The sequence below is a fragment of the Pagrus major genome, chromosome 17, assembly GCF_040436345.1.
Source record: "Pagrus major chromosome 17, Pma_NU_1.0".
NCBI classification, from domain to species: Eukaryota; Metazoa; Chordata; class Actinopteri; order Spariformes; family Sparidae; genus Pagrus; species Pagrus major.
The window spans coordinates 4,038,825-4,064,127 of NC_133231.1; the positions used below are offsets into that span (position 1 = coordinate 4,038,825).

Here is a 25,303-nt window from a genome sequence, read left to right on the forward strand (position 1 = left end):
TAGCATGACAAAAGCAATTGATAATGTACGAAAAAACTGAGAATTGTACACAATCATTTGCATGGATGGACAAAAGCATTTGCAATTTGTTCAATGCAATGAGAAACTGCCTTTTTCATCTGCACAAATGGCATGATGATGTGACAATTGAACAAGAACTTTTGAGAATTTCAATTCTGATGTGAGAAATGTACCAAACCAATTGAGAAAAACTGTAATATGTAAAGCATATTTCTATACATTTCCATTTGACTTTTTTTCTAAATCTGTCCTGAATTGGTAAATTGCTCCCAGGTGAATCTTGACTTTCTCTAACGAAGGGAAATGTGTGAAGCATTAGATCAACCAATGATCAAACAGTTTTCTGAAATAGCTCAAAAGTGCATCTCATGAACCATCAACTGGCAGGTATATATAAAGCCGGAGCACAACACAATGTTACAATGTCTGACAATGGAAGGACAGGGAATTGGCCGAGGTCAACAGCCAGAGAGAAGAAGAGGAAGAGGAGTGAGGCTGCGTGGCGGAGGAGCTGGGAGGCGAAACAGAGGAAGAGGCAGAAGAGGCCGAGGACATATGCACGTTCCTGATGAGATAAGAGCCACACTTGTAGACCATGTTCTCAATCATGGGTTTACAATGGCCGAGGCTGGTCGAAGGGTGCAGCCAAATGTTGGGAGAACAACAAGTTACTTCCAAAATGTAATATATTTCATATTACTAGTTACTTTCATTTGAAAGTAATACGTTTCTTTACAATATTACCTTCTGTGTAGAGTAATAAGTTACTCATTACTTTTTAGTTACTTTCACCAAAATAAACATTTAGGACAAGGCATTACAAAATGAAGGCGTGCAATATTTTGTCATGGCGAATAGTCCTCAATTAACTGTAGTTCCTCATAAATATAGTGTGGGGGGGCAACATTAAAGTCTAATGAGGTCTATATTGCATCTGCAAGTAGTGGTTACCATGAATAGCTGAATTACAATAATGTAATGATATAGAATAATTAAACAACCAAAACCTTTACACGACATGACATGACACAAACTTTTTTTTCTATGCCTCATTTATTAGCTCCTGAGTTACAAAGTGCGGCCACACAAAGATTTAACAAAAAAGTTACATTTCCATGAAATTAAACATGTTAATAGTTTATACTAAGCTCCTTTTGAGCTCCTTTTCCATTGCTTCATAGGCTTTGTCCAAATCTTTGGCAAATGTTTTTCTGTCTGGTAGTACACACTGAAAAATAAAGAGGACAACTAGGTATTAATCACCCACATGGTATGCAGTGCATAAGGATGTAAGACAGTACAAACATTGTCTACTCATGCACTAATCAATTTTGAATTGTGAGCAATTTTGCTGTCAATATAAATCTTTCAGACTAATGGAAAGAAAATATCCAAAATAATGTGAGAATGTCTCACTGTGATTGATGATTTATGGTTGTGTTTCTTTTAAATTAAGCTTTTTAATATTTTCACTTGTATTCTTTTAATCTACTACAAGTATATGAATTTCAATTTACATTGCATAGTTTTAAAGGTTGTCTTCCGTGAATGATTTTTCATAAGACACTGAGACACAAATCTCTAGTGACTCTAGTCTAGTAACTTTATATATTTCTATCCATATTTTTTCTAAGTGAGGGCTTTGTTCATTACCACCCACAGTCTCATTTATGAGTATTGTAAAACATGGAGATGTATTATTTATTGTTTAACTTAACTGTTAAAGTATTCTGAGATGATGTGACAATAACAACCATGAAAACCCCTCTGCAAACACAACTGACTTAACAAATCAAAACAATTTTTAATCATTGAATCACCTGTCACACCACCTGTAGTGTCTCATCTTAAATGAACCATCTGTGGAAATGTGTTTATACCTTAACAATTAGGACTATATCATTAGAGATTTGTTTTTACCTTGTCACTTGATCGAACAGGGATTTTGCTGACAAGCTTTTGAAACGCCGGCGACTCAACTGTAGAAAGAGGCAGCGCATCCTCCACGACATACTCAGCCACCAGCCTTCTCACTTCTCCTGGGTCAAGCATCTTCACCTCTGGTCTGGAGAAATCCAACTTTCGTTGTTTAGATTCAAGTACCCCTGGCTGCAGCCCGCAGATCGGGGCGTGCCTCAACGTTGAGGCACGCCCACATTGAGCCGCGCCCCCCACGCTTGACTTCCCTCCGGGGGCCATGTGGTGGCGACGAAATAAATCAGTTTGCAAAATGGAGGTAAGCAAGGTATCTTTTTTGTTTTGACGTGCTATTTTGTGATATTTGTGACAGACAACGAAGGAAGTAACATTATTTTATTTCTGAAAGCTCTGTTTGCGCTCTACACCTTGATGATCCACCGTGTATTTAGTTTTTATATAGATTACAGACTGCAAATAGACGTAGATAGATTGAGAAAGTCAGCGCTAACCTACTACAGAATGTGGAAATGTCCAGTTTTTTTTGTTTTGACGTGCTATTTTGTGATATTTGTGACAGACAACGAAGGAAGTAACATTATTTTATTTCTGAAAGCTCTGTTTGCGCTCTACACCTTGATGATCCACCGTGTATTTAGTTTTTATATAGATTACAGACTGCAAATAGACGTAGATAGATTGAGAAAGTCAGCGCTAACCTACTACAGAATGTGGAAATGTCCAGTTTTCAAAACAAACGAGGATTACCAAAATTTCATAAAAAAGCCGTGTCTCATAAAACAAGTGTTGTGCTATGCTCCTACACCCATTTTTAAATATGAGAATTTAGCTTAATAGTTTCAAGGTCGTGTGACAACCCTTAGCATCCATGAATCAACATTTGTTGTTGAGGTGAAAAATTCTTTAATATTTTTGGTCTTGTGGATTTCTAATTATTATTTTTGTGTCTATTCTTTTCCTCTCTGATATGTAGAGACATGTCACTATACTGCTGGAAGGTGATACACCAACCATGTATCAGTGCACCAACAGTGGGCTATTCCACTGCCCTTTTTGCAAGTATGCGGCTGCAACAAAACTGGACTACCATATCAAAGATCATTCGTCAGTGAAGTACAGAGGTGCGTCATACATATTGTTTGTGAATCCAGTCATGTTTAGTTTATTTTGTTTTGTCTATTTTGTCTTTTGGATTTATATTTTATTTGGAAATGTCTCTCTCTCTCTCTCTCTCTCTCTCTCTCTCGCTCTATCATTTCAGGCTCAGCTTACTTTTAAACTAAATTTTAGAGTCATGTATTTGGGTTCTGAGATCAGTCTTGTCACATTCCTCTCTTTCAGAATTCACAATCATCAAGTGTGGCTTAAGTTGTCGCACTTCAACACATTTCCATTGCTGCTATTGTGCAGAAACAATTATCAATAGATCTCAGTTTTTAAGACACCTAGAAAAACACCAGGAGGAGAAGCATAACGAACAAACAAAGGCCCCCACTCAGCACTCAGCAGCCCCTGTACAGAACCCAGTGTCCTCAAGTCAGAACCCACGGGCCCCCACTCAGCACTCAGCAACCCCCGCACAGAACCCACAGGACCCCACTCAGCACCCAGCTGCCCCTGCACAGAACCCACAGGACCCCACTCAGCACCCAGCTGCCCCTGCACAGAACCCACAGGACCCCACTCAGCACCCAGCTGCCCCTGCACAGAACCCACAGGACCCCACTCAGCACCCAGCTGCCCCTGCACAGAACCCACAGGACCCCACTCAGCACCCAGCTGCCCCTGTACAGAAGCAAGCAGCACCTGCACAGAACCCAGTGGCCCCTGCAGACATCACTAAAACATATAGATACACAAAACACAAGAAAGTTACTTGTCCCCACTGCAAAGTGAGTTTGAACAAAAAAATTTTTAAAGCACACTGCAAGCGAAAACATACACATCACTTTCAGACAGTGTCAAAGGACAGGTTTTTGGCCTGTCAGTGTGTCGATGTTAAACATGGGGTGTTTGCAGTTGAGAGATCTTTTTTTGGTCCAGCAACACCAATACACGTCATAAAGAATACTTGGGGTCCAACACAGAAAATCATGTGTGAGGTCAACCAGTGCCGTCTGAATGGTGACTTTGCAGTGAGGAGCGGGATGTTGCCTTACGAGTGCCAACATTTACAATCGTTATTATATTGCCCACGTGCTGACGGTCAGACTGTGACTCTTACAGCTGAGGCCTTGGACACAATGATAGCCAATAAATGGTTTGGTGTGGAGCGTAAGGCTAGTCTCTTGCATCGTCAACAAAATGCCGTTGCAGAGGGCGTGCCGCTGTCTGTGCATCTGACTGTGGGCGGTCCCCCGTCCAAGTTTCATATATCTGTTTATGAACCTAAGATAACCTATTCCAGTAAGATGGGAAGAGTGATTGTGTCGTATGACACAAAACAGAACAATTGGCATTGTCCCTGCTCTAGGCCAAGACAGTCATGTATCCACAAAGCTGTGGCTAAATGGCATCTCTTTACTACAAAGAGGGAACTATTTCGGAAGGTGAAGAGCACAGAGACAGAGATGCCCAATCCCACTCAGTCCACCACAGACAAAAATGTAAGGGAGTCTAAAGAGGACAGTTATCCACCAGATGACAGAAGCATTGCAAGGATGCTGAATTACCTCCTCACGAATAAAAAGCTCCCAGCAGATCTACCACAAGACCTTATAGAAATGTCAAGAGAGGGAAGAACAAAGGACAGCTTTCCAAAGCACCTTATCCCTAAAGAAGCAAAATGTGTAGAATGTGAATACACACTTTGTGAGCAACTAATAACATCTAAAGGCAAGATCCTGACCAGCACAGGTGTAGTTGAAGGTTGGTACTATCACAGGTCTTTCTATGGTCTTTTGTTCTTACCATTTAGTGGGTTACATAATTTATATGTACACGAGAAATAATAAGTACTTCTATTATTTTAAAATGACATGCAAGCAATAAACATGACCTTTGGTTGGACTGTGTTTTTAGGGATATCAACATACATGAAGTCATGCCTGAACTGTGGCATGATCTACAGATATCAGGAGTGGAAGGATGGTCTCCACAATTTTGATGACCACATAATCCTGTCTCTGCACTTGTGCCTGATGGTTAGGAATGCATTACAGGTAATGGCATGTCATTCAGTAATGTATTTTGCTTGCTGTAAGGGCCAATGAATTGATTTTCTTTATAATGTTTAATTTCTTTACATCCCTTAGAGTGAGCAACTTCTCAACTTATATAATAATGAAAAAGAAATAATTAGAAAAAATATATATTTATCCTTGCTGATTCCTCCTTAATTATAATTTTTTCATTACAGACATTACAATTTAACAAAAGGTGAATATATCACCTCATAATATTCTTGTCTTCATCATTTTTCAGACACATACAGCTATCAGTAAGGTCATTGAAATTATAGAGACGACAGAGAAGGTGTCGTTTCCAAACAAGGAGAGGGTTCTTCAAGCGTACCTTCATTTTGAGGCCCTTACCAACCATGACTACACCTACAGTTGTGTGTCATGTGGATACAACCCAGCGGTTGTTGTGATGGATCTGCACAAGAAAGGCGTTTTCAATATGCCAGGTGAGTTTCATAATCTGTTATTTTACATATTTTATCTTCATTGTTTATATAACACCTCATCTGTCTCTGAATTATGGTTGAAGTGGAATGTCATATTAACAATGTCCTTGAATAACACAGATGTCATTTTCTGTATTAACTGTCATGTTTAGAGGTTTTTTTTAAGTGATTGAACTATGAAAAACAAATTTGTTCCAACAGTGAGTGAAATCCAAAGCCCACCTGATGGTTATGATGGTCATGTGGACATTAACAATTTCTGGAACGCTGTGGCCACAGAAATGATCAGTCGTGGTTTTATTCCATGTAAGTCATGTGAAAAGACAGAACAGCTTGAGAACAGTTGCACTGAAAGTAAAGCATATTAATATGTGTTAAATTTTCTGATAATAATAGCTAATTCTCATCACATTCTCATCAAAGGTGGTCGGAAGAACCCTTTTGTTGTGCCCCCAAGTTACCATCACTGGGCGCCATGGATTGGCCCACACACCCGTGGGTCAAATTCAGTCTTAAACACTGAATTTGAAAAAATGCAAAGCCCCAAAGTGGCAAATGATGGAGATGATGAGAAAATTGATGCAGAGCGGCTCACGGATGAGCTTGTGAACTTGAAGGTGAATTAGTGAATGAAAATATGCAAAATCCACCCCTTTGTGTTAACAAAAATTATGTCTATGCTTTATTGACATGATCAACTCAAATGCATTTTCACAACAGGTACAGGAGGTCAGGGCACTGTGCAAACAGTGTGGTCTGGATGACAAAGGGTCCAAAGTGGATCTTGTCATGAGACTGTCTGACAAAATGTCTAGTAGAGTCACCTACAATAAGGTGTTTGAGAAGGTGTGGGGTGCCTCTGGTGAGTGAACTGATATGTTACATCATAGATAATTTCACCTTGTTATATCTTGTTGTGTTAAACAATGTACAGTATCATTATGTAGTTATGTAGGTTACCCATACATGCTCCTAAAGTCAGTTACTTATTACTTATACTATGTTTTTTCTGTTGTCTTACAGGTGGTTGGGCTGTAATCACCTGTCCATGTGGGGTTGTGTATTCACTCAAATTCAACCTTAGAGCAGAGAGTCCACGTGATTTTCTGGATCTCTTGCTATCCTGGAAACACTTTCCCAATGTATCAGTGTATGATTATGCCAGGGGGCTGGCACTGCATGCCAACCGCAGGCAGCCGGGACTCTTTGCCCCCTTTCAAGGAAGGTTACTGAATCCAACCCCAGAGAACATTAAGCAGGCCTCAGAGGGCAAGGTTCATGTCAGCATGCCTTGGCTCAAAAATTGTAAGGTGCCAGCTGACAAGGATGGTCACCCTCTCACTGGGTCCTCACAGCATTTTGCTTTGAATGACGTGTTCCACCAGGGCAACAGCAAAGACCAGACAGAGGTTCTGAGAAAGCTGGAGCTTGTACCTGAGCTTGCTGGTCTCATCAACAGCCAGTGTGCTGAGCAGCTGTTTTCGGGGATGAGAAAGAACAATTACTTTCTGAATATGACTACCCCCTCAACACACATATTTCTACAGAGAAATATACTCCACCATTACAACATGGCTAAGAACCAAAAGGTTACAGACCAATATAGCAAGATTCTTCCTTCAGATGTTGCAATGCAGTGTGACAACCATGGAAGGGTAGTCGGTACGTTATTGAATAGTTATGCACATTTATTGTCTTCATCTACTTTTGACAATAATGTATGTGACATTTTTTTCTATAGCTTGCTCCCCATTAGCTGGAATGCCAACAGGATCAGCTGGCAACAGTAATGAACAAGAAGAGTCTCATGAGTGTGAGTCATTGCTATAAATTATATCTGATTCAAACGAGAAATGTGACTTAATTTTTATATTTCCGCTTTTTTCACTAGTAATTGATGACAGTGAGCAGAGACGTCATGGAGACATCACCAGTCTCCATAAGCTGTCAGCACACAGAGCATGCTGGGGACAGGAACTCCAAGACACCCAGGAAGAACTTGTAAAGTCAACCATTGTGCCACTGTTGATATCTATATGTCATCAATATAATCAAATGTTTAATAACTTAGTTTTTTTTCCTCCAGCTGTCACATGCCTTGGATGAGACAAAAAGTCCTGCACAGCACCTTGCAATGGTGAACAACATCATCCTCAGTCGCGCTGACTTCTGGAGTCTGGGTTTGGATCGGGACATTGACGGGATGGTAGGCATAGAGAATGTGCTGTGCTGTAATACTTTTTAAATCTTTTCATAATTTGTGTTTCTGTGTTCTACTAGATCCTGAACTGCTGTCTAAAAGTCATTGAGAAGGTAGTGTAGCTCTTGTGAAACATTAAATGATTGGATAACATACTTCAATAATCAATATATTTGGACAGTAACATATTATCAAACTATTTCTGTTACAGAGAGTACAGCATGTGTTTGCTGGAGACAGCTATGTTATAGCTACGTTTCCATCATCATCTGTGAACCCAATGGATCACCTGCCAGTAAGTTATTAAAAAGTTTTGCTTTTGCAAGTGAAGTTTAGGCATTTCATATTCACTTATTGATGTCTTTTTACAGGACAATGCAGCCAGTCTCCAGTGGATTCTGCTCCCAGTATTTGTACCTGGACACTGGATGCTCTGTGTAAATACATGCATATTTTCCTCTGTTATGTCCTTACGCATTTGATTATAATTTTTTTGCTATAATGAAATGCATGCTAGCTTTGTTAGTATTTCAGAAACATTCCACAACTCAATGTATCTGGTTATAACCACATTTAACAGATACTGAGGCCCCAGGCAAGGGAGATTTTTTTTCTAGATCCCCTCTGTGGCAGTGGCTGGAGAGATGAGAGTAGCAACGATATATTCAGGTTTTTAGGGCACCTTGCACCATCTGGACAGTGGTAGTTCTGTTGTAAACCACTTGTCCTTTTTATTTATTTGATTTATCTTGTTTGAGTGGGGCAGTTCTGTTTAAGCCCATTTTCACTAACAAGGACCACACCCGTACAGATGAAGTTTAAATATGTTTATTACGAGTAACATTTGGGAAGCGTGGGTGATGTGCTGCGGAGAGGGTTTAGGGAGGGATGATGGGATGAGGGGAGGAAAGGTGAGAGGGATGAGGGAAGCGAGGATGATGGGTGGGGGGGGGGGGGGGGGGGTGTGTGACAACGAAGTCAAAGAAGGAGTGGACAGAAAAGGAGTGCTTAAGTACGTGGAGAACGGAAATTGAATGAGTACGAGGCGTGGTCCTTGTTCCCTGAACCTTGTAAAAAACTCCACATAAAAACTTTTTATTTGAAGTTCCAGCCTCTTCCATATTCTTTTTCAACTTTGTTCCAAGAGTTTATGCATGCTTTTGAAAAGTTGATTGTACGTTGATTGTATCTACTTACACTTTACTCTTTCTTCAGACACATTGCACAAAGCCTTTCTCCTGGCCCCTGGAGGATGCTTGGTGTGAATGATGTTCAGGTGAGACATTACTTAATTGCATTTGCTAATTTTTACTATTTTCTTTCTATTCTTTTATTAAAAATAAAAAACCTTGCTCACACCCCAGGGCCTAACAAAGCAAGGGTGCTCCAACAACTGTGGCGTGTTTGTTTTGATGGTAAGACCTATTCAGTGTTATAATGTTATATTGCTGTTATCTGTAAAATGTTTGCTTGCTACATTCAACTATTTGTATTGAAAAACTGTATCCTTGTGAAAATGAATGATATTACGGTATATTAACCAGTACCTCTTGACTTACAGTACGCTCTGTACATTGTAATGGGGGCCAAATGCGATTTCAGAGAGGTATGTGTAAATTGTGACACGTTACAATTATGTTATGTTATGTTACGTTATGTTTTTTGAAACATATTTGAATCTTCCTGCAGGAAAACATGCTGCAGATAAGGAGATGGTGGTGCCTTGTTCTCCTGGAGAACTTCCCCATGCCGTAAGTGACCTCAATATCACATTTTTGAATCACCTGTTTTACTTTATTCAATGTCAGCTGACTAGCAAAAAAATGTTTCATCTGGAATATATGTTTTCAAATCACCAAGGTCTGAAGAAGAAAGATTGCATGACAGAAAAAGGCGACGAGAGGAAAGAAGACTCCAGGTGAGAGGTCATGTGATGAGTTATTATGTAGTCAAACTATTACTTGAAGACAAAAGCCTAACCTCTCCACTTATTTCAGGATGTGGAAGAGGTCCCGCTGAAAAGGTTCAGCCATTCAGAGTCTGTCTCTGAAGCATCAGGTATTGTTCAAGCAGCTTTGTTGTTTACACATCCATCAAAGTTGTAGAGGTACATAATATCACAGAGAGTCATTTCTCTGTTTTCATTAAACCAGTATACTAAAAATCAAAGCCACTGATTTTTTTTTTTACAGCTTGCATTGTTATTGTGCCTATAAGAACCACAATCTGTTTCCTTTCTAGTGGAGGCTGATAACGTGCCAGGACTGGGAACAGGGAGGGAGGTATGTTGCCTGCTATGGGCTTTTTTTAAATTTCATTTCTCCAACCCTTACTTGTACTTAATTGTTTTCTTTATTTTTGATTAGGAGGATGTACTGCTTCGGGACACCATAGAGGCAGCAAAGTGGTGTACCACGCAAACATTCAAGGGGAAACTTTCCCTTCCCCAAGTAATCTCAATGGACCAGAAAGGTCGCTTGAGGGCGGTGGAACGCCTCAGAATGTCTCAAGGCCTGGATGAAGAGGAGAATGAAGGGGTCCAGGAGCCATTTATCTTCCTCTTCAGTCTGCAGGAAGACCATGAGGCATTCTGCAGTGAAATTATGGACACGCGACATATGCTGGCATTTTCTGCTTTTGAAGTGTAGTTTACTGTCTGTGTCTTTTGTTTCTTGTTTTGCTCCTGTTTTATTTTGAAGTTCAGTGTTAGTGTTCAGTGTGTTCAACTAAGACAGTAATAAAATATATGCACTAAATGTAACACCTGAACATATCCCAGTGTATTTTATTTTATTTTTTTATATTTTAAACAATTATACAAATAAATAATATTAATAAATAAATATATATAAATATATATATATGATTAAATTAATAATTTATATTATATTATATTATGTACAGAGATTAAATTGGGCCGGAGCCCTCTGGAGCTCAGCTCCACGTCCTCACCTCAGCAATACTTTTTAAAATAATTAGTTTGGACCTCCAATGTTCAGGTCATTGTTAATTTACTGAAACTAAATGTCTATTTTTTATAGACATTTAGATATAGATATAAATAAGTAGGTTATAAATTGATAAAATATGTATTAAACCAATGGTGCGAGGTAAATACAAAGGTTTTGAGCGATATTGACCGCTGAGAGTGAAAAAGGCCTTACAAAAGGCAATTTAACCACTGTTTATATACACATAATTAAAATATTATTTACACAGAGCGTCCACTTGCCGTTCATAGTCTCCGCCACCAGATGGCCCCCGGAGGGGAGTCAAGCGTGGGGGGCGCGGCTCAATGTGGGCGTGGCTCAACGTTGAGGCACGCCCCGATCTGCGGGCTGCAGCCAGGGGCTTCTCCAAAGATTTGCTCGCGCCGTCATCTTCCACCTGTTTGCTAGCAAGAGGTCGTTTAGCCGCTAGCTTAAGGCTGCTGTGCGCTCTCTCCAGGTGTTTCTTGAGGTTACTTGTACTATTTTTAGCCGTAGACAGTTCCCTCGGCCTCCCACCAGCACATAAAGTGCACCTTACTGTGAGGTCCTTATCCATTTCTGTGACAAATTCAAAATAGTGCGAGTATAACCACTTAGAAAACGTTGAATTATCAGTTGTTGTTGTTGTTGTTGCCATCTTGCCATCTCCAAACCAAACCGTCTTCTTCTGTTGATTTAAAGCCGTCTTCTTCTCCTCTTTATTTACGGCTGTTGCGCCTGGGTTGTTTTTTCGAAACCACCACCGGACCCAGTAACTGTAATGATATTACCAAAATATAGTTAGTAACGCGTTATATTACTCCGTTACTGCCTAAACGTAATATATTACGGTAACGCGTTACCCCCAACACTGCTGTACTGTAATACTGTATACTTTCTGTAATGCTTCATACAATATTACAGTATTCCACTTGCATTTTACAATATACAGTAAGTATACTTTATACAGTGACATTTTATCTTACTCAATTTTGTGTTTTGCATCACTATATTTCTTCCACATAGGACTGCAAGATAACTTCACAGGGGTGGCAGAGGGCCCCTTTTCACACCTGAACAACAGGAGGAGGCTATTTAGACCATGGCTGTAGAAACAATGCCATAAGACTAAGGGAGATAAAGAGTGCCATTATAGAGGACAACAACATCTTTGAAAACATCCAAACAGTCAGCATCTCAACCATTGACAGGGTGCTGAAAAGACACCAAATGAATATGAAGCAGCTGTACACTGTTCCATTTGAAAGAAATGGTGAAAGAGTGAAGGAGCTGCATTACCAGTATGTACAGGTAAAACATGTATGAGCATGCAGTAACTGTACCTCACAGTAAACAGTACAACATCATATAGTGATATACAGTACAGTAAGTGTGACCTTTACACATTTGACCTTTACATCTTTACAAGAAGATGCAATATGTGCTGTATACATTTGATGTAACTGTATCTTGTCCAAAATGAAAATGCATGTAATTCATAAAACTCATTTTGTGTCTTCTGGATATAGCTTATAATGGAACTGGAAGCAAGTGAACCACCGCACAACTTCATCTACATGGATGAGGCTGGCTTCAACCTAACGAAAAGCAGAAGGCGTGGTCGAAATATCATCGGCCACAGAGCTACAGTTGATGTGCCAGGCCAACGGGGCAGGAACATAACCATGGGTGCTGCTATCTCTGAGAATGGTGTGCTAACGCATATTCCCATTATTGGGCCATACAATACAGAGCGTCTTGTCACCTTTGTAGACACTCTCTACAGGGATCTCATCCCTGAACAAGAGAGGGGTCAGATTGGAGATGACTTGCCAAAGTACGTGATAGTTTGAGACAGTGTCAGTTTCCATCGCTCCAACATCATCAGGCAATGGTTTGCGACCCACGACAGGATGCTGATGGAGTTCCTCTCACCCTACTCCCCATTCCTTAACCCCATTGAGGAATTTTTCTCAGCATGGAGATGGAAAGTATGTGATCGCCAGCCACATACACAGATAACCCTTCTGGCTGCCATGGATGCAGCGTGTGATGACATCAGAGCAGATCCCTGCAGAGGCTGGATAAGACACTCTAAAAGATTCTTTCCACGCTGCATCGCAAGAGAAGATATTCGTTGTGATGTGGATGAGAATTTGTGGCCCAACAGACAGGAACGTCAGGAGGTGTAGGAAGACTGCACTGTAATTCCTACAGCACTGCACGTACAGTTTTCCCTAAGGAGATTGTCCTATGTTCACATTTCTACTTTTGTTTTTTTGTTTTTTTCTTTGTGCTATGCAATGCTGTCTTTCCCTTTCTGTATCGGAATGACATGGTCTGTCAACAAATTACAGTACAACCAGTAAAAGCGTAAATGTGAATCTTGTCCAGTCTCTTGCAATCAATCTCCCACATGCACTGTTGTAACTTACAATTTACAATAATTGTCATCAGAACTTTAGCCATAGTTTACATCAGAACACCCCTCCAGAGTACACTGTTATATTGACAACATGACTAAGCAATTTGACTGTCTTATCTGTACACAATGACACAAGGACTTGTCATTCTGATGGCACTGACATGTTCATTGACACAGATATTTACTTTTGAGAGATGAACTAAGGATTTTGAGCAAGAGACTGGCTTTTGCAGGTAATCCATGGTGTTTTGCTATTTGTACGAATTGCTTTGAGAAATGCACTTACTGTTTTGCAAATGTCGAGGATGATTCAAGAAATGTACCAAAGCGGTTAAAACCTTATACAACTTACAGAACTATTATAGTGCAGGCCGGGGAGAGATTTAGATATATCAGTTGTCTAACTTTTGTGTCCATACGTTGATATGCTGTGATTGTCTGTTCACTTTACTGAGTCTGAGATGACTCAGTCTCCTTCACTCATGCATCCATATTGAAGAAACACACAGCATTGTCACTGTGTTTGGAGCTAAGGAATTCTGGTGCACACCTTCTTCTTGTGTCTCTCAACCATTTACTCCTAAACCACCAACATACTGGTTTGAAAAGCTTGTTTGTGTTGTATTATTTTTCAAAACACTGACAAGCTGCATAATCTGCAGCAGCTACCTGATGGTGGGTCTCTTACCTGCATGTCTCCATGTAATAATGTAGTAGCTGTCATGATCCTGGTTTTGTGATGCAACCTAGACACATCATCAGTGATGGAACCTGGGGTCGTCAGCTGTTCCTGGTCTTTCAACATCAGAAAACTTGCATCGTTGCCAGGAGGCCCCTGCTAGATTTCAGAAAGTTCAGAACATTCATATGAAACTTAAAAACATGACAGATATTTAAATGGTCATAAAGATTGTTCGGCCAGACCATCCCCGCATGTACAAGTTATAAAAAATATATTTCAATTAGCATTTTTTGGCATTCATAAAGACCTTCTCTGTGGTGGTGATTTCTGGATTTATTGGAACCTTCATGTCAGCATGTCAGTGAGATAATGTAAGCTGATGTAAAAACCCATCTGCACAATCACATAATTATAATTTATGGACCAATTAAACCAGAAAATGTACTGATGAATGCACATCAAAAGCAAAAGGTCTGATTCATGACAACCCATTTTTTTAACATTTTTCATTAAGAATTCCAGTTGTAATTAATTCTGTGTGTATATACACACAGGGGGTCTGGAAATTACCTGCTGCAAAGACATACCTGATCTTTTTCCACTGTTAGAAAAGAAGTGACACTTTAAAGCTGTTGAAAAATAGTTGGGGCCCAGGTAGATTCCTACTGAAGCAAAAGATGGTACTTAAGTTTTTAATTGGAGCTGAATATCCAATTCTATAGCAATATGTATTGCAATGATGAGTTATTCTTTTATTTCACTCAAGTCATCCATAAATGTAACATTAAACATGAATAAAACATGTGGCTTCTTTCCTACAGACCCCTTGCATGTGAACTTCATACAAGTAGTCATGCCCTCTAGTCAACACTAGAGGGCATGACCATACAGACAGCTCTTTGTGTGTGACATGTTATGACTTATTGCTTAAATATATTGTACAAAGCCTACACTGAGTGCAACTCAGGATTTTTCATTTCTTGCTTTGTGGGGGTTTAATGTGTGATAATTTATGAGCTTCAAAGCACAGAGGACTATACCTTTTAACCTACATATGAGAGCGGTATCATACACCTTCACACCACAGTTCCAGCAGGACTTCATCATGAAGTTTTCATGTTACTGTGAAATTTCGAAGTTTATAGAGTGGAACCACATGTAGGAGGTCTTCATATGGATTCTTTCATCAGCCTTGAGGAAAATTGAAAATGTCATGAAGGCTTGGAGAACATTTAAGAAAACATCATGGAAAAGAAATGTAGTTACAGTGCAGTTAAATAAACATATGAAGAACACGCAGTCTGCTTTTCACCTTTGTCCACACAGCGATGTTTTCCATACATTGCATTTATGATAAATTAAATGTTAACCCAAGCAGGCTTGAATATTTCAATCAGAATCAGAATCAGAATGCCTTTATTAGTTCTGCAAACAGGGAAATGTGTGTGTCACAGCAGCCAAAGGACAGTTCAATATAACAATAAACAACAATAATAGTAACAAATAAACAAGATAATAAAAGATAAGAAATAGAAATAGAATTGTATATACATAATAGGTCCAAATATAAACAGTGTAATTATAAACAGTGTGGGCAGTGTATTGTTATTAATAAATAATAAATATGAGTATGAAAATTGCCCAGTTAGTTATAGAGTTTTTATTGCACAGTGCACAGTGAGGTCTACTGGGAGCAGTGCTGGTTGTACAGTCTAACAGCAGCAGGAAGGAAGGACCTGTGATACCTCTCCTTCACACACTTGGGGTGTATCAGTCTATCGCTGAAGGAGCTGCCCAGTGCTGTGATAGTGACCTGCAGGGGTGGGACTCCTTCACCAGCAGCGATGACAGCTTATCCATCATCCTGCTCTCTCCCACCACCTGCACTGGGTCAAGAGGGCATCCCAGGAGGGAGCTGGCCTTGTTGATGAGTTTTTCAAGTCTTTCCTATCTGCTGCTGAGATGCTGCTGCTCCAGCAGACTACTCCATAGAAAATGGCTGATGCCACCACAGAGTCATAGAAAGTCCTCAGGGGTGCCCCCTGCACTCCAAAGGACTTGAGCTTAGAGTCTGCTCTGACCTTTCTTATTGGTTGCTGCAGTGTGATCAGTCCAGTCCAGTATATTGTTCACACAGTTCCTCCCATACAGTTGAGTCAGAACACTCCCTCAGAGCCTCTTCAGACTCAAAGGTGCTATTTGTAAGAAAAGTTGATTTTTTTTTTAGTCTCGTCAAAAACTGACACTTTGGGATGGTGGCCGACTCGTCCTACAATCCCAAAGCGTCATTGTTAGATGAGTTGGGAAACACAGAGTGTCATTATTTGACGAGTTGGGACTTACTATTGGCAATATCCCAGATTCTCTTACAAATAGCGGGATTTTAAGATTTGTTGCATGTGGAGAAACTGATCAAACTTTCTGATCAAACTGCTAAAAGATCCAGAGACGAGAAAACGTAACAACATCATCATTCCTTATGTCGCAGGAACATCTGAGAAACTCAGGAGGATCTTCAATAAACATCATATCCTGGTTCACTTCAAACCTACCAACACACTGAGGCACAAACTTGTCCATCCTAAAGACAAAACACCCAGGCATAAACAGAGTAGTGTAGTTTATGCTGTTCAGTGCAGCCAGGACTGCACAGATTTGTACAATGGGGAGACAAAACAACTCCCACACAGAGTTTAAAAGCCTGCAACTCCCCTCCAGTTAGTTAGAACTGAAGAAGCCTCTTGGATGAGAGGTGAAACATCTTCAAGAAACTGAAACACGTCCAGTTGCCTACAATACAGCACTTAGATTTACCATGACCTGGATGACTGAGAACCTTCATCAACATGATCAAACTTTGTTAAATGGCTACAACAAATTCTAAATCTGTGGTGCCTTTTTGAAATTTCGGCATTAAATACAATTCATTAAAATGTTTCTTTTCTTGTGAAAAGTGTCAGTCTGTTTTGAGACTTTAGTTAGTTGGTTAAACTTTAGTTTAGTTTAGTTAGGAGAAACTTTGTAAAGTTTGTAAAATTCTGTATACAACACATTTTTAACTATTTGGACGTACTTGTTCATTCGTCAAACTTTATGACAGATATTAAGTATTATATTTATTCCAGTGCCGTAGGTGTACATTTGCAAATAGAGCAGGGATCACAAGTGGTCACAAGATGTATGTCGACGCATTTACTGCCAGGTGTGAATGGGCTCGAAGCTGTCCACTTATGATTGGATCACTCAGGAGGGATGGTAAAACCAAACGTCACTGTACGGTTAATATTCAACAAACACTCTCCTGGTTTCAGTTTGGTCTATCCATTCATTTATTGTAGTATGTTTTCAGTGTCCCCTAGAGTCAGCTGTTTGTGTCGTGTTGTGCATTCCTTAGCACTAAATGAGATGTCTTTCTGTCTTGCGTGGGTATGCCACAGCAGATTTTTCTTGATATATGAGATGTTGAAATGCACATGTCACACTCTAACCAACCTCAATTCCTGTACCTCATGACACTTAAAGAATAAACTGAATTTGACTCTAGTTTCATTAACTCATGATGAGTGGGGTATGCCAGTTATCAAATGAATATCAAACTGATCATGTTTTATATCCCCTGCCAATAAAATACCCATTAACACCTACACACGGCTCTCTCTGCAGAGTCAAACTGCCAGTCAATGCAAAATTATGGGATTGGGCGATTTAAATTCACCTTTCTGTCTGTGGATTCCAACAGGGTCGACTCAGGGGGGCAGGGGGCGAGTTATTCACATACCAGTGGGCTTTTCGCATTTTCCTGTTATATAACATATGTCTGCTGAACTCCAGTGAGGGCTGTGTGGATTGTGGCCATTCTCTAAGGTGAGGTTGCTATGACGACGACGGCACATGCAAATGCGGCGGGCAGTAGCTCCTTCAAGCATTACTACATTTTTGTTAAATTTTTCTATTTTTTTCCGCCTCTATGCCCCCTTCAACTGAAGCACCTGTTGTGAAAAACTCTGTTTTAATCCAGTGTGAAGTGTAATCAAAGGTCTTGAGTCACATACTGAAGAAATTATGTTAACTGGTGAAAGTAACTTTCACCACTTACGGGTGCTGTAAGTGAAAGCATGGTTAATCATATACCTGTTATATACCTTGTACCTTGTATCTACTGTATCTTGTTTACTGCACACTTGCACAATTTAGATAAAAGCTTCACCTTTTCTCACACAAAAAAACATACATTGACCTTGCCCGAAGCTAATGGGGACAGAAATTGGTCATTTTAGAAAAAGGAGGCAAAGACACACACCCCTGTTTACATCAGTGGAGCCAAGGTGGGTCCTTGGAATTACCATCACTGAGAATCTATCTTAGTCATCACACACCACCACCCTGGTTAAAAAGCACACAAAAAGGCTCTACTTCCTCAGGAAAACTTAGGAAGGCTAAAATCCGGAGCCAGACACTGGTCAGCTTTTACAGAGGAGCAACAGAAGGCAACCTGACTGGAAACATCACAAACTGGCATGGTTCATCACGGCCCAGGACAGGAAGGCTCTACAGCAGGTGATTAAAATCAACCAGAACATCACTGGTACCTAGGTTTGGCTGATATGGTTAAAAAAGTGTATCATGATAGTGAAGTTTCATATCAGTCGTTTTATTGATAATTTTTAATTACCTATCCACTTTTTTATCATCTCTAAAGACCAGATGAAAAAGGGTTAGATTTATCCTAGTTATTTTGAATTGAACCTCTTTATTAAGGCACACAAGTCATAATTTATGTTAACACAACAAGGAATAAAATTACATAAATAAGAAAAAATATTGTCATACTGGCGAGCTGACCTGTCTGATTGGCTGTTCGCATGTCACTCGTAGCTCGCTCCATTATCAAGGGATATGACTGGCTGTTTATGAGCGTATTCTTATAGGCTTTCCATTGGTTTGCATGTAATGCATGCGCGTGAAACTATCAAACATTTAATCGAACTTTTTTCTTTTTGCTATCGATGACGTGTCTATCACTGTTTCATACTGTTATCATTTTATTACCCAGACCTACTGGTACCCATCTACAGAGCATCAGCGACATTAGTGAAGTGAGATGTCTGCAAAGAGTCCAAAGGATACTAATACGTAGACAACACCCACCCCAGCCACAGTCTGTTCACCCTGCTGCCGCTGTAGTATCTGCTGCCGTACCACCAGACTATGAAGCAGCTTCTTTCCCCAGGCTGAGAGACTCATCAATTCATCATCAGCACTCCTTTTTCCAAAATAAATGTAGCCGGACTCATAGGACTCAAACAATGTATTGTTTTTTAAATCCTTGTGATTTAAAAAATGACAATGACTTTACCTTGTACCTTGTACTGGGGGATGGAGACATACGTATAATGAATGGAGCCGCCCTAATGATGACTCACCAAAGCTCACACTCAACCACTTTCTGATTCTCTCTGCCTTCAGTCTCCTCCTGACACACGCTTCCATTATGACTACCACTTAATATATGCAGCTGCCACTGTCTGTCTGCCTTCACCTTTTGTTGTGTTTGTCCCTGGCTACCTGTCTATCAGCCTTTATCCAACCTCCCTAACAAGGATAGACTCTGCTCATGGTTTCCACCCACACTGCAATCTCTGTAAGGTCTGCCAGGTTCTCAAGAAGACTTGGGGGGGAAAAAGGATGAGACTTGATCAATGAAGGGAAGGGAAGCTAACGTCTCAAATGCAAGCGCTTGCAAGAAATGTTTTAATCATAGATAAAAAAACCCCAACCAAATAACAAAAGCAAGGGTTTTTTATTTATGAATGAAGTCAGGGCAGCTTCTTATGAAATTCATTCATTCAAAACAAGACACTTGTCTCACACACAACAAAACAGCAAGGGGGGGTGGAGGCGAGCTCAATTTCTATCCCTGATTATTGGAATATGTTTTTTAAAGTTGACAGGCCCTCAGGGTATCAGATAAATCTTTGTCCCAAACATTACAGAAGCCACTGTATATACAGAAGCAGTAATGTCCAAGCGGTAGGCAAACAGGTGCTGATTTGAAAAAAAAAATTGTTTTTAACTGTTTCACTGTTTGGACAAATAAGAGTAATATGATTGCTGAAGATTACCGCAGTCTCCTCCTTTATTTGCCCTGCAACTCCAGGAAGTCCCGTTCTTGTACAGCAAGAATCTTCTGTGCATTTTGTTTCCAGTGGTATGACCCTTTGAAGTGGGGGTGGAAACCAGGAAAAGCCATGACAACTTAAGTGGTTGGTTCAGTCATGAGTAATCATGCACCATATCATTTTCAATCAAAGTAAAGATGTAAAAGTAAAAGAAAATTCATGTTACCCACCTGTTGTTCCTTCGGACTGCAAAATTGCATTACCCTGTGCATCAGTCAGTACCATGGGGTCATGACTTCCAATGGAATCTTGCACTTTATTCCGATGATCCCCTGAAGGGTAACCTCGCATTCTAAAAAAACGGACCACCACCATTCTGCTAGGACTCAACCTTCCACCAACCACCTCAGCAAGGTACACTGATCTGGAAGAATATCATATTAAAATAGTTGCTGTGACACACAGGGCATTCATAACCCTAGTGATGGTTAACGCTCTTGTGTATTTTGTATATCAACAATAACCATATATCGCCACTTTCTTGGCGGAGGTTATGAAAGTCAGGGGAAAAATGTTGAAATGTGCATATTGTAAATGAAATGTACGTAGTACTAACTATTATTATACAACTACATCAAATGTTAACTAGGTGTTTGCAATGAAATGTAATTATATTTTATTTCCCATCCCATCCTGTAATTAGTGTGGAGCCCTCACATCTTATTGGGAGGCATGTTGCAGGTGTTTGCAATAAATGCAAAACGTTGGCCCGTATTATCCTTTATCTTGCAGAAAGGTTGAATGAGCTGAACACTCCCGATGGTCCCAGAAACAAGGCCACTTTTGCATCGTTAGTCAAGTACAGACCACGAGTTGAGAAGTGTCAAGAAAGTGTTCATTTAACCTTACAAACCTTTCTCAATGAATATTTTTTAAGCGATAATCTTCCATGATGAGGCGGACTTCTATCGAAACAGCTCCACTAAGGGGTTAGGCTAACAGGCTAGCCTTAGACACCGACGCCCTGGAGCAGAGCTTTTTTTTTTTTTGTAACTGAAATATGCGACTAAGTTTTTCTGCTTCCCTGAGACACACTCTTTTATTGTTTCGGAAAACGATGTACATGTCCATGTCCATGTGTCCATGTCACCATGTAGCCTACTACTTTTTTCTACACAGCACCGTCCTCATTCGTGCACTTGCCTCATAAATGACAACATCCGGTCTCAGAATATGAAAAAAACAGTGTTTTTTTCCGCTTCTGTTGTCTTGTGATTTTATTTTTTATTACATGAAATAGAAAACGAAGATGAAAGCATTTTTTAAATTTCACTCATCCCTTTTTGACCATGAAAAAGAAAAAGGCCTTGTATATCCATTTTAAGTTTTGTATTTTAAAACGAAAATCAAATAACCACTCGTTTTTTGTTATTTAATACCTGTTTCTGAAAGCAAAACGAATGACCAAAAGATAAACTGACCGGAGTGGGTCAGTACACTCACACACCCCTTGTGCTGTTATCATTAATGGACATACGGACGACAAAAAGAAAAACAAATGGAAAAAACAACATTCCTCACAGCCTTGGTGAGGCAGCCTTCTGAGGCAACACAAACAGTGTTCCCTCTCAACCCAATTCACTGTGTGAAACTCTCTTGAAGAAAGGTTCTCTACAGCTCCTCTATCAGCGCCTTTTGTTGAAATGCTGTGCAAAAATGATGACAAAAAAGGGACAAATCATCTACTGAAAGGCTTCAGAACAGGAAGGTTGTTTGAGCAGCTGGCGGTGGAGTGACGAACAAGTAAGGCTTTTCTCTGGTTCTTTATTTGATTCAGGATTTTACATTTACAGTGTCTTATCAAAGACTCACCTGGGACACTCAAACTAAATGTCCATTTGTATTTTTTCCATGAATAGAGGATCAAAGAGTGCATCACTGTAAGTGCATGTTCACATAGCTAGCAAGTACAAGAAACCAAGTGCAAAGAGTTTTTAAAGCCTAATGTAGCAACATAAATTGTTCAGACAGGTTTCTCTGACAGTGGCTGAGAAGAAAACAAACCCATCAAGGTCACTTTAGGAGAATGTATTGCTGAGATACCTTTTACCTGAAAGTACAATCTAAAATAACAGCTAAGATCTGAGCTACTGCGTAGTGAAAATACAGCATGCAGAGGTGGATAGAGCTGACAGTGTCAGCCTACATGCAACTAAAGCTCCATTCATTACCTTTCCTGCTCCTGCTTTATGATGTTTGGGCTGAATCATTTGGCTTTGATCACATCAATGGGAACTTAGGGTTGAGTGATGGTTCATCCATCATCATGGCTCATCTTAACAACTTTTCTAATAGGAATCGTGATACATTTCAAAGAAATGGGAACAAAACAGACACAGGCCTTATATACCATTTCTGAGAACTGTACATGTTTACAGTCATATTTCTGACGACAACCACCCACCGATGACTCATTCAAAGTCTCCAGCTGCGTGTGTTATGCAGCATACCCACAAACATTCTTACCTTTTCTGTTAATTGACATTTAGTGATTTCGTCAAACCTACTGGTGAGCCCAAGTATTCCTGCTGTGCATACTACAGCCTTTGTCTTCCACGTTATGCAGCTTGGTAGGATAGATTGTCTGATCATGAGGCAAATCCAGTAGCATAACACCATATCAGTCCTTTTAAAGCCAGCTGTCTGATCTCCAGCAGAGTCCAAAAGACAGACAGGAGGATCTAAGGAGGAGGGCAATGCAGATAAGATGTGTGTGAGTTTTGGTATTGGGTGAAGGATGGAAAAGGCTCGAGACTGTAGACTGTAAACAGTCGAGTACAATGTGGGCTGATGTAACATAATGTACAGCCTTGCTAGCCCCTTCATGCGACAGAAACACTCACTGCAGAAGTGCCTGATAAACACTTTTGTGTTGTCTGTCAATCTGTATGATGATTCACATAATGTTAATGTTACTGAATTAACCAGAACATGTCTGAGGTCAGGTGAAGAGACAGCAAACAGTTACCTAACGTTACATTGCAAACTTGATCACACCCAGTGCGTTTTACTTCCCGACCAAAATGAATGTGTTCAAAATGTGTGCTGATATTTCAGAATTAATTTAAACCTTTTCTGTCGTATTGTGTAACAGTAGCTAATGGGTTAGCAAATATGTTGTTTTAGCTTGAAATAAGGTGCAATGTTAAGATGGATTTTTACTATCCATTATCTGTTCAGTTGTTGATCAATTAGGAAGCAGTGAAATGGTAACTATTTTTCAGATTCCCTACGTTTATATGACTTGCAACCTAGAAGGCAGCAGTGCGAAATTATTCTTATTCTTTCTTTGAATGGCCGCTGTGTGGATATGGTCCACTGAGAAGGCCTTTCCAACTATTTTTTAGAGAGAATTTTCATGGTTAAGTTAAAATAAGTGCTTCCTTAAGTTAAGGTAACCTTCATCGCCATGGTTACAATAATAAACTATGTCGACTCATGGTTGGAAACAAACAGCTGCCTCCCGTGTTAAAGTCTGATGTTTTGTTGAGCCATCCATTAACCCTGATCTCTGTCTGTGGACTTTGTTGTTCTATAGAAATGTCACCTGACCTTTTCTCCTTCCTACCTTCATAATTACTAAAGCTGCTAAAAGGCTTTGTCAATTTAACATCACCTTTTTCTGACCTTGTGAAGATGCTCAATTGGGTGACTCTCACAGTCAATGCGTGAGACTTGGCAGCTCTGTTTAAAATGAGGCATGCCACCACTGATAATCCAGACCAGTAAAGTTCCCACAATGCATCTGTGCATTTGAAATTTACAGTACCTGTCCAAGTGCCCTAAGAATGCATTGCTGCTCACAGTAATACTGTATTCATGAATATATTATTACAACACTATTAAAACCATGATGATGTGACATATTTATTGTGTATTATTAACTATATAGTATAATATGGAGAAACACATGTTTTTACAGCAACTCATTGACGTTTGACGAGTACATGATTATGTGCCTATTGGTTACTGTGATTTTCTACATTACATTATCAGTTACTGTAATTTAATACAGTACAGTTTTTGTTACTGTGATTCTTTACATTACATTTCTTGTTACTGTAATTTTATACAGCACATATTTATCTACTGTGATTCTTTACAGTAGTGGCATGATTACTGTGACTTTCACAGTAACTTTTTGTTTGCTGTAATGTTTGGCTGAATAAACAGTATTCTACTACTACTATTTCACAGCGATTTTTTTTTTTTACTGTGTATGATTTGATGTACTCAGTATATTTTTTCACAGGCGCACTGCTATCCCACCCTGAAAATAACAACAGCTACATCAGGGTGCTGTTGTCGACTTCAGCACAGCATTTATTACAATCTCACCCATGAAGCTCATTTGAAAACTTAACCCTTGAATATCATGCTCCAGACCCTGCGGTATTACCAAGTAATAAGTAAAGTGATATTATTACTTTTCAATGGATTAAAAGGTATAAAGTTAAACTTATTGCTCAAGACTGAATTTAGACAATTAAATAGGATTTGTGGGAAAAGTTTGTTTGTCCATTTATATTTCAACATGACAATGTCCCTATCCACAAAGCCCGGTCCATCAATCATTCTCAGAGTGTGGTTTTGAAGAACTTGGCTGGCTTGGACAGAATCCTGACCTCATCAAAAATACATGTGGGATAAACTGCTAATGTGGACAGTGAGCGAGGCCTTATCACCCACCAGCAGTGTTGGACCTCACTAATGCTCTTGTCTGAATGAGAGAAAATCCTTGCAGCCAGGTTTAACATCTGGTAGCTAGACTAAAAGCAGAAGTGTGGAGGCGGCCATAGCGACCGGCCGACCATCAGAGTATTAATGTGCGCGGGTGAAGGTGGCATGTGTTGTGTAAAGCACTTTAACACTAGAGAAGTGCTATATAATCGCAGCTCATTCACAAAACAGAACCCACACATGTTTCTCCCTGATGTTAAAGAGTTTAGTGTTGACTTTTGAATAACACAGACAATGAGACAATGAGGAGATTTAGATAAAACTTTAATGATCCCCCAGTCAAAATGAATGTACATAGAATGAACAAATGATAGAAAACATTCAGACCGCAATAGAGCACACAGGTTAAAGGCGAATGGATAATAAGCTGTTCAGTTTAATGGGTAAATTGATGAAGGAGCTTTATGTATTGGAATATTAAGCTAGAGAAATGTGTGCAGATGTGTGGTAACTGCCTGAAATCACAGTAATGACATCATGAGGATGCTTTTTATCCTTAATAACAGGAAAGACGTGCCAGA

General features: G+C 39.7%; 1 protein-coding gene across 1 annotated transcript; it reads left to right on the plus strand.

The window, feature by feature from the left end:
• The first annotated feature begins 2,238 nt into the window (after positions 1-2,238).
• LOC141012029 (uncharacterized) lies at positions 2,239-9,384 on the plus strand. Its single transcript, XM_073485412.1, has 18 exons — positions 2,239-2,257; positions 2,933-3,080; positions 3,301-4,827; positions 4,981-5,120; positions 5,383-5,587; positions 5,789-5,893; positions 6,011-6,204; positions 6,308-6,449; positions 6,611-7,249; positions 7,329-7,400; positions 7,479-7,588; positions 7,674-7,793; positions 7,868-7,900; positions 7,999-8,082; positions 8,159-8,224; positions 9,003-9,063; positions 9,152-9,202; positions 9,349-9,384. The coding sequence occupies exons 1-16, from the start codon at positions 2,252-2,254 to the stop codon at positions 9,054-9,056; spliced, it is 3,645 nt and encodes a 1,214-aa protein (XP_073341513.1). The 5' UTR covers positions 2,239-2,251; the 3' UTR covers positions 9,057-9,063; positions 9,152-9,202; positions 9,349-9,384.
• Positions 9,385-25,303: the final 15,919 nt, after the last annotated feature.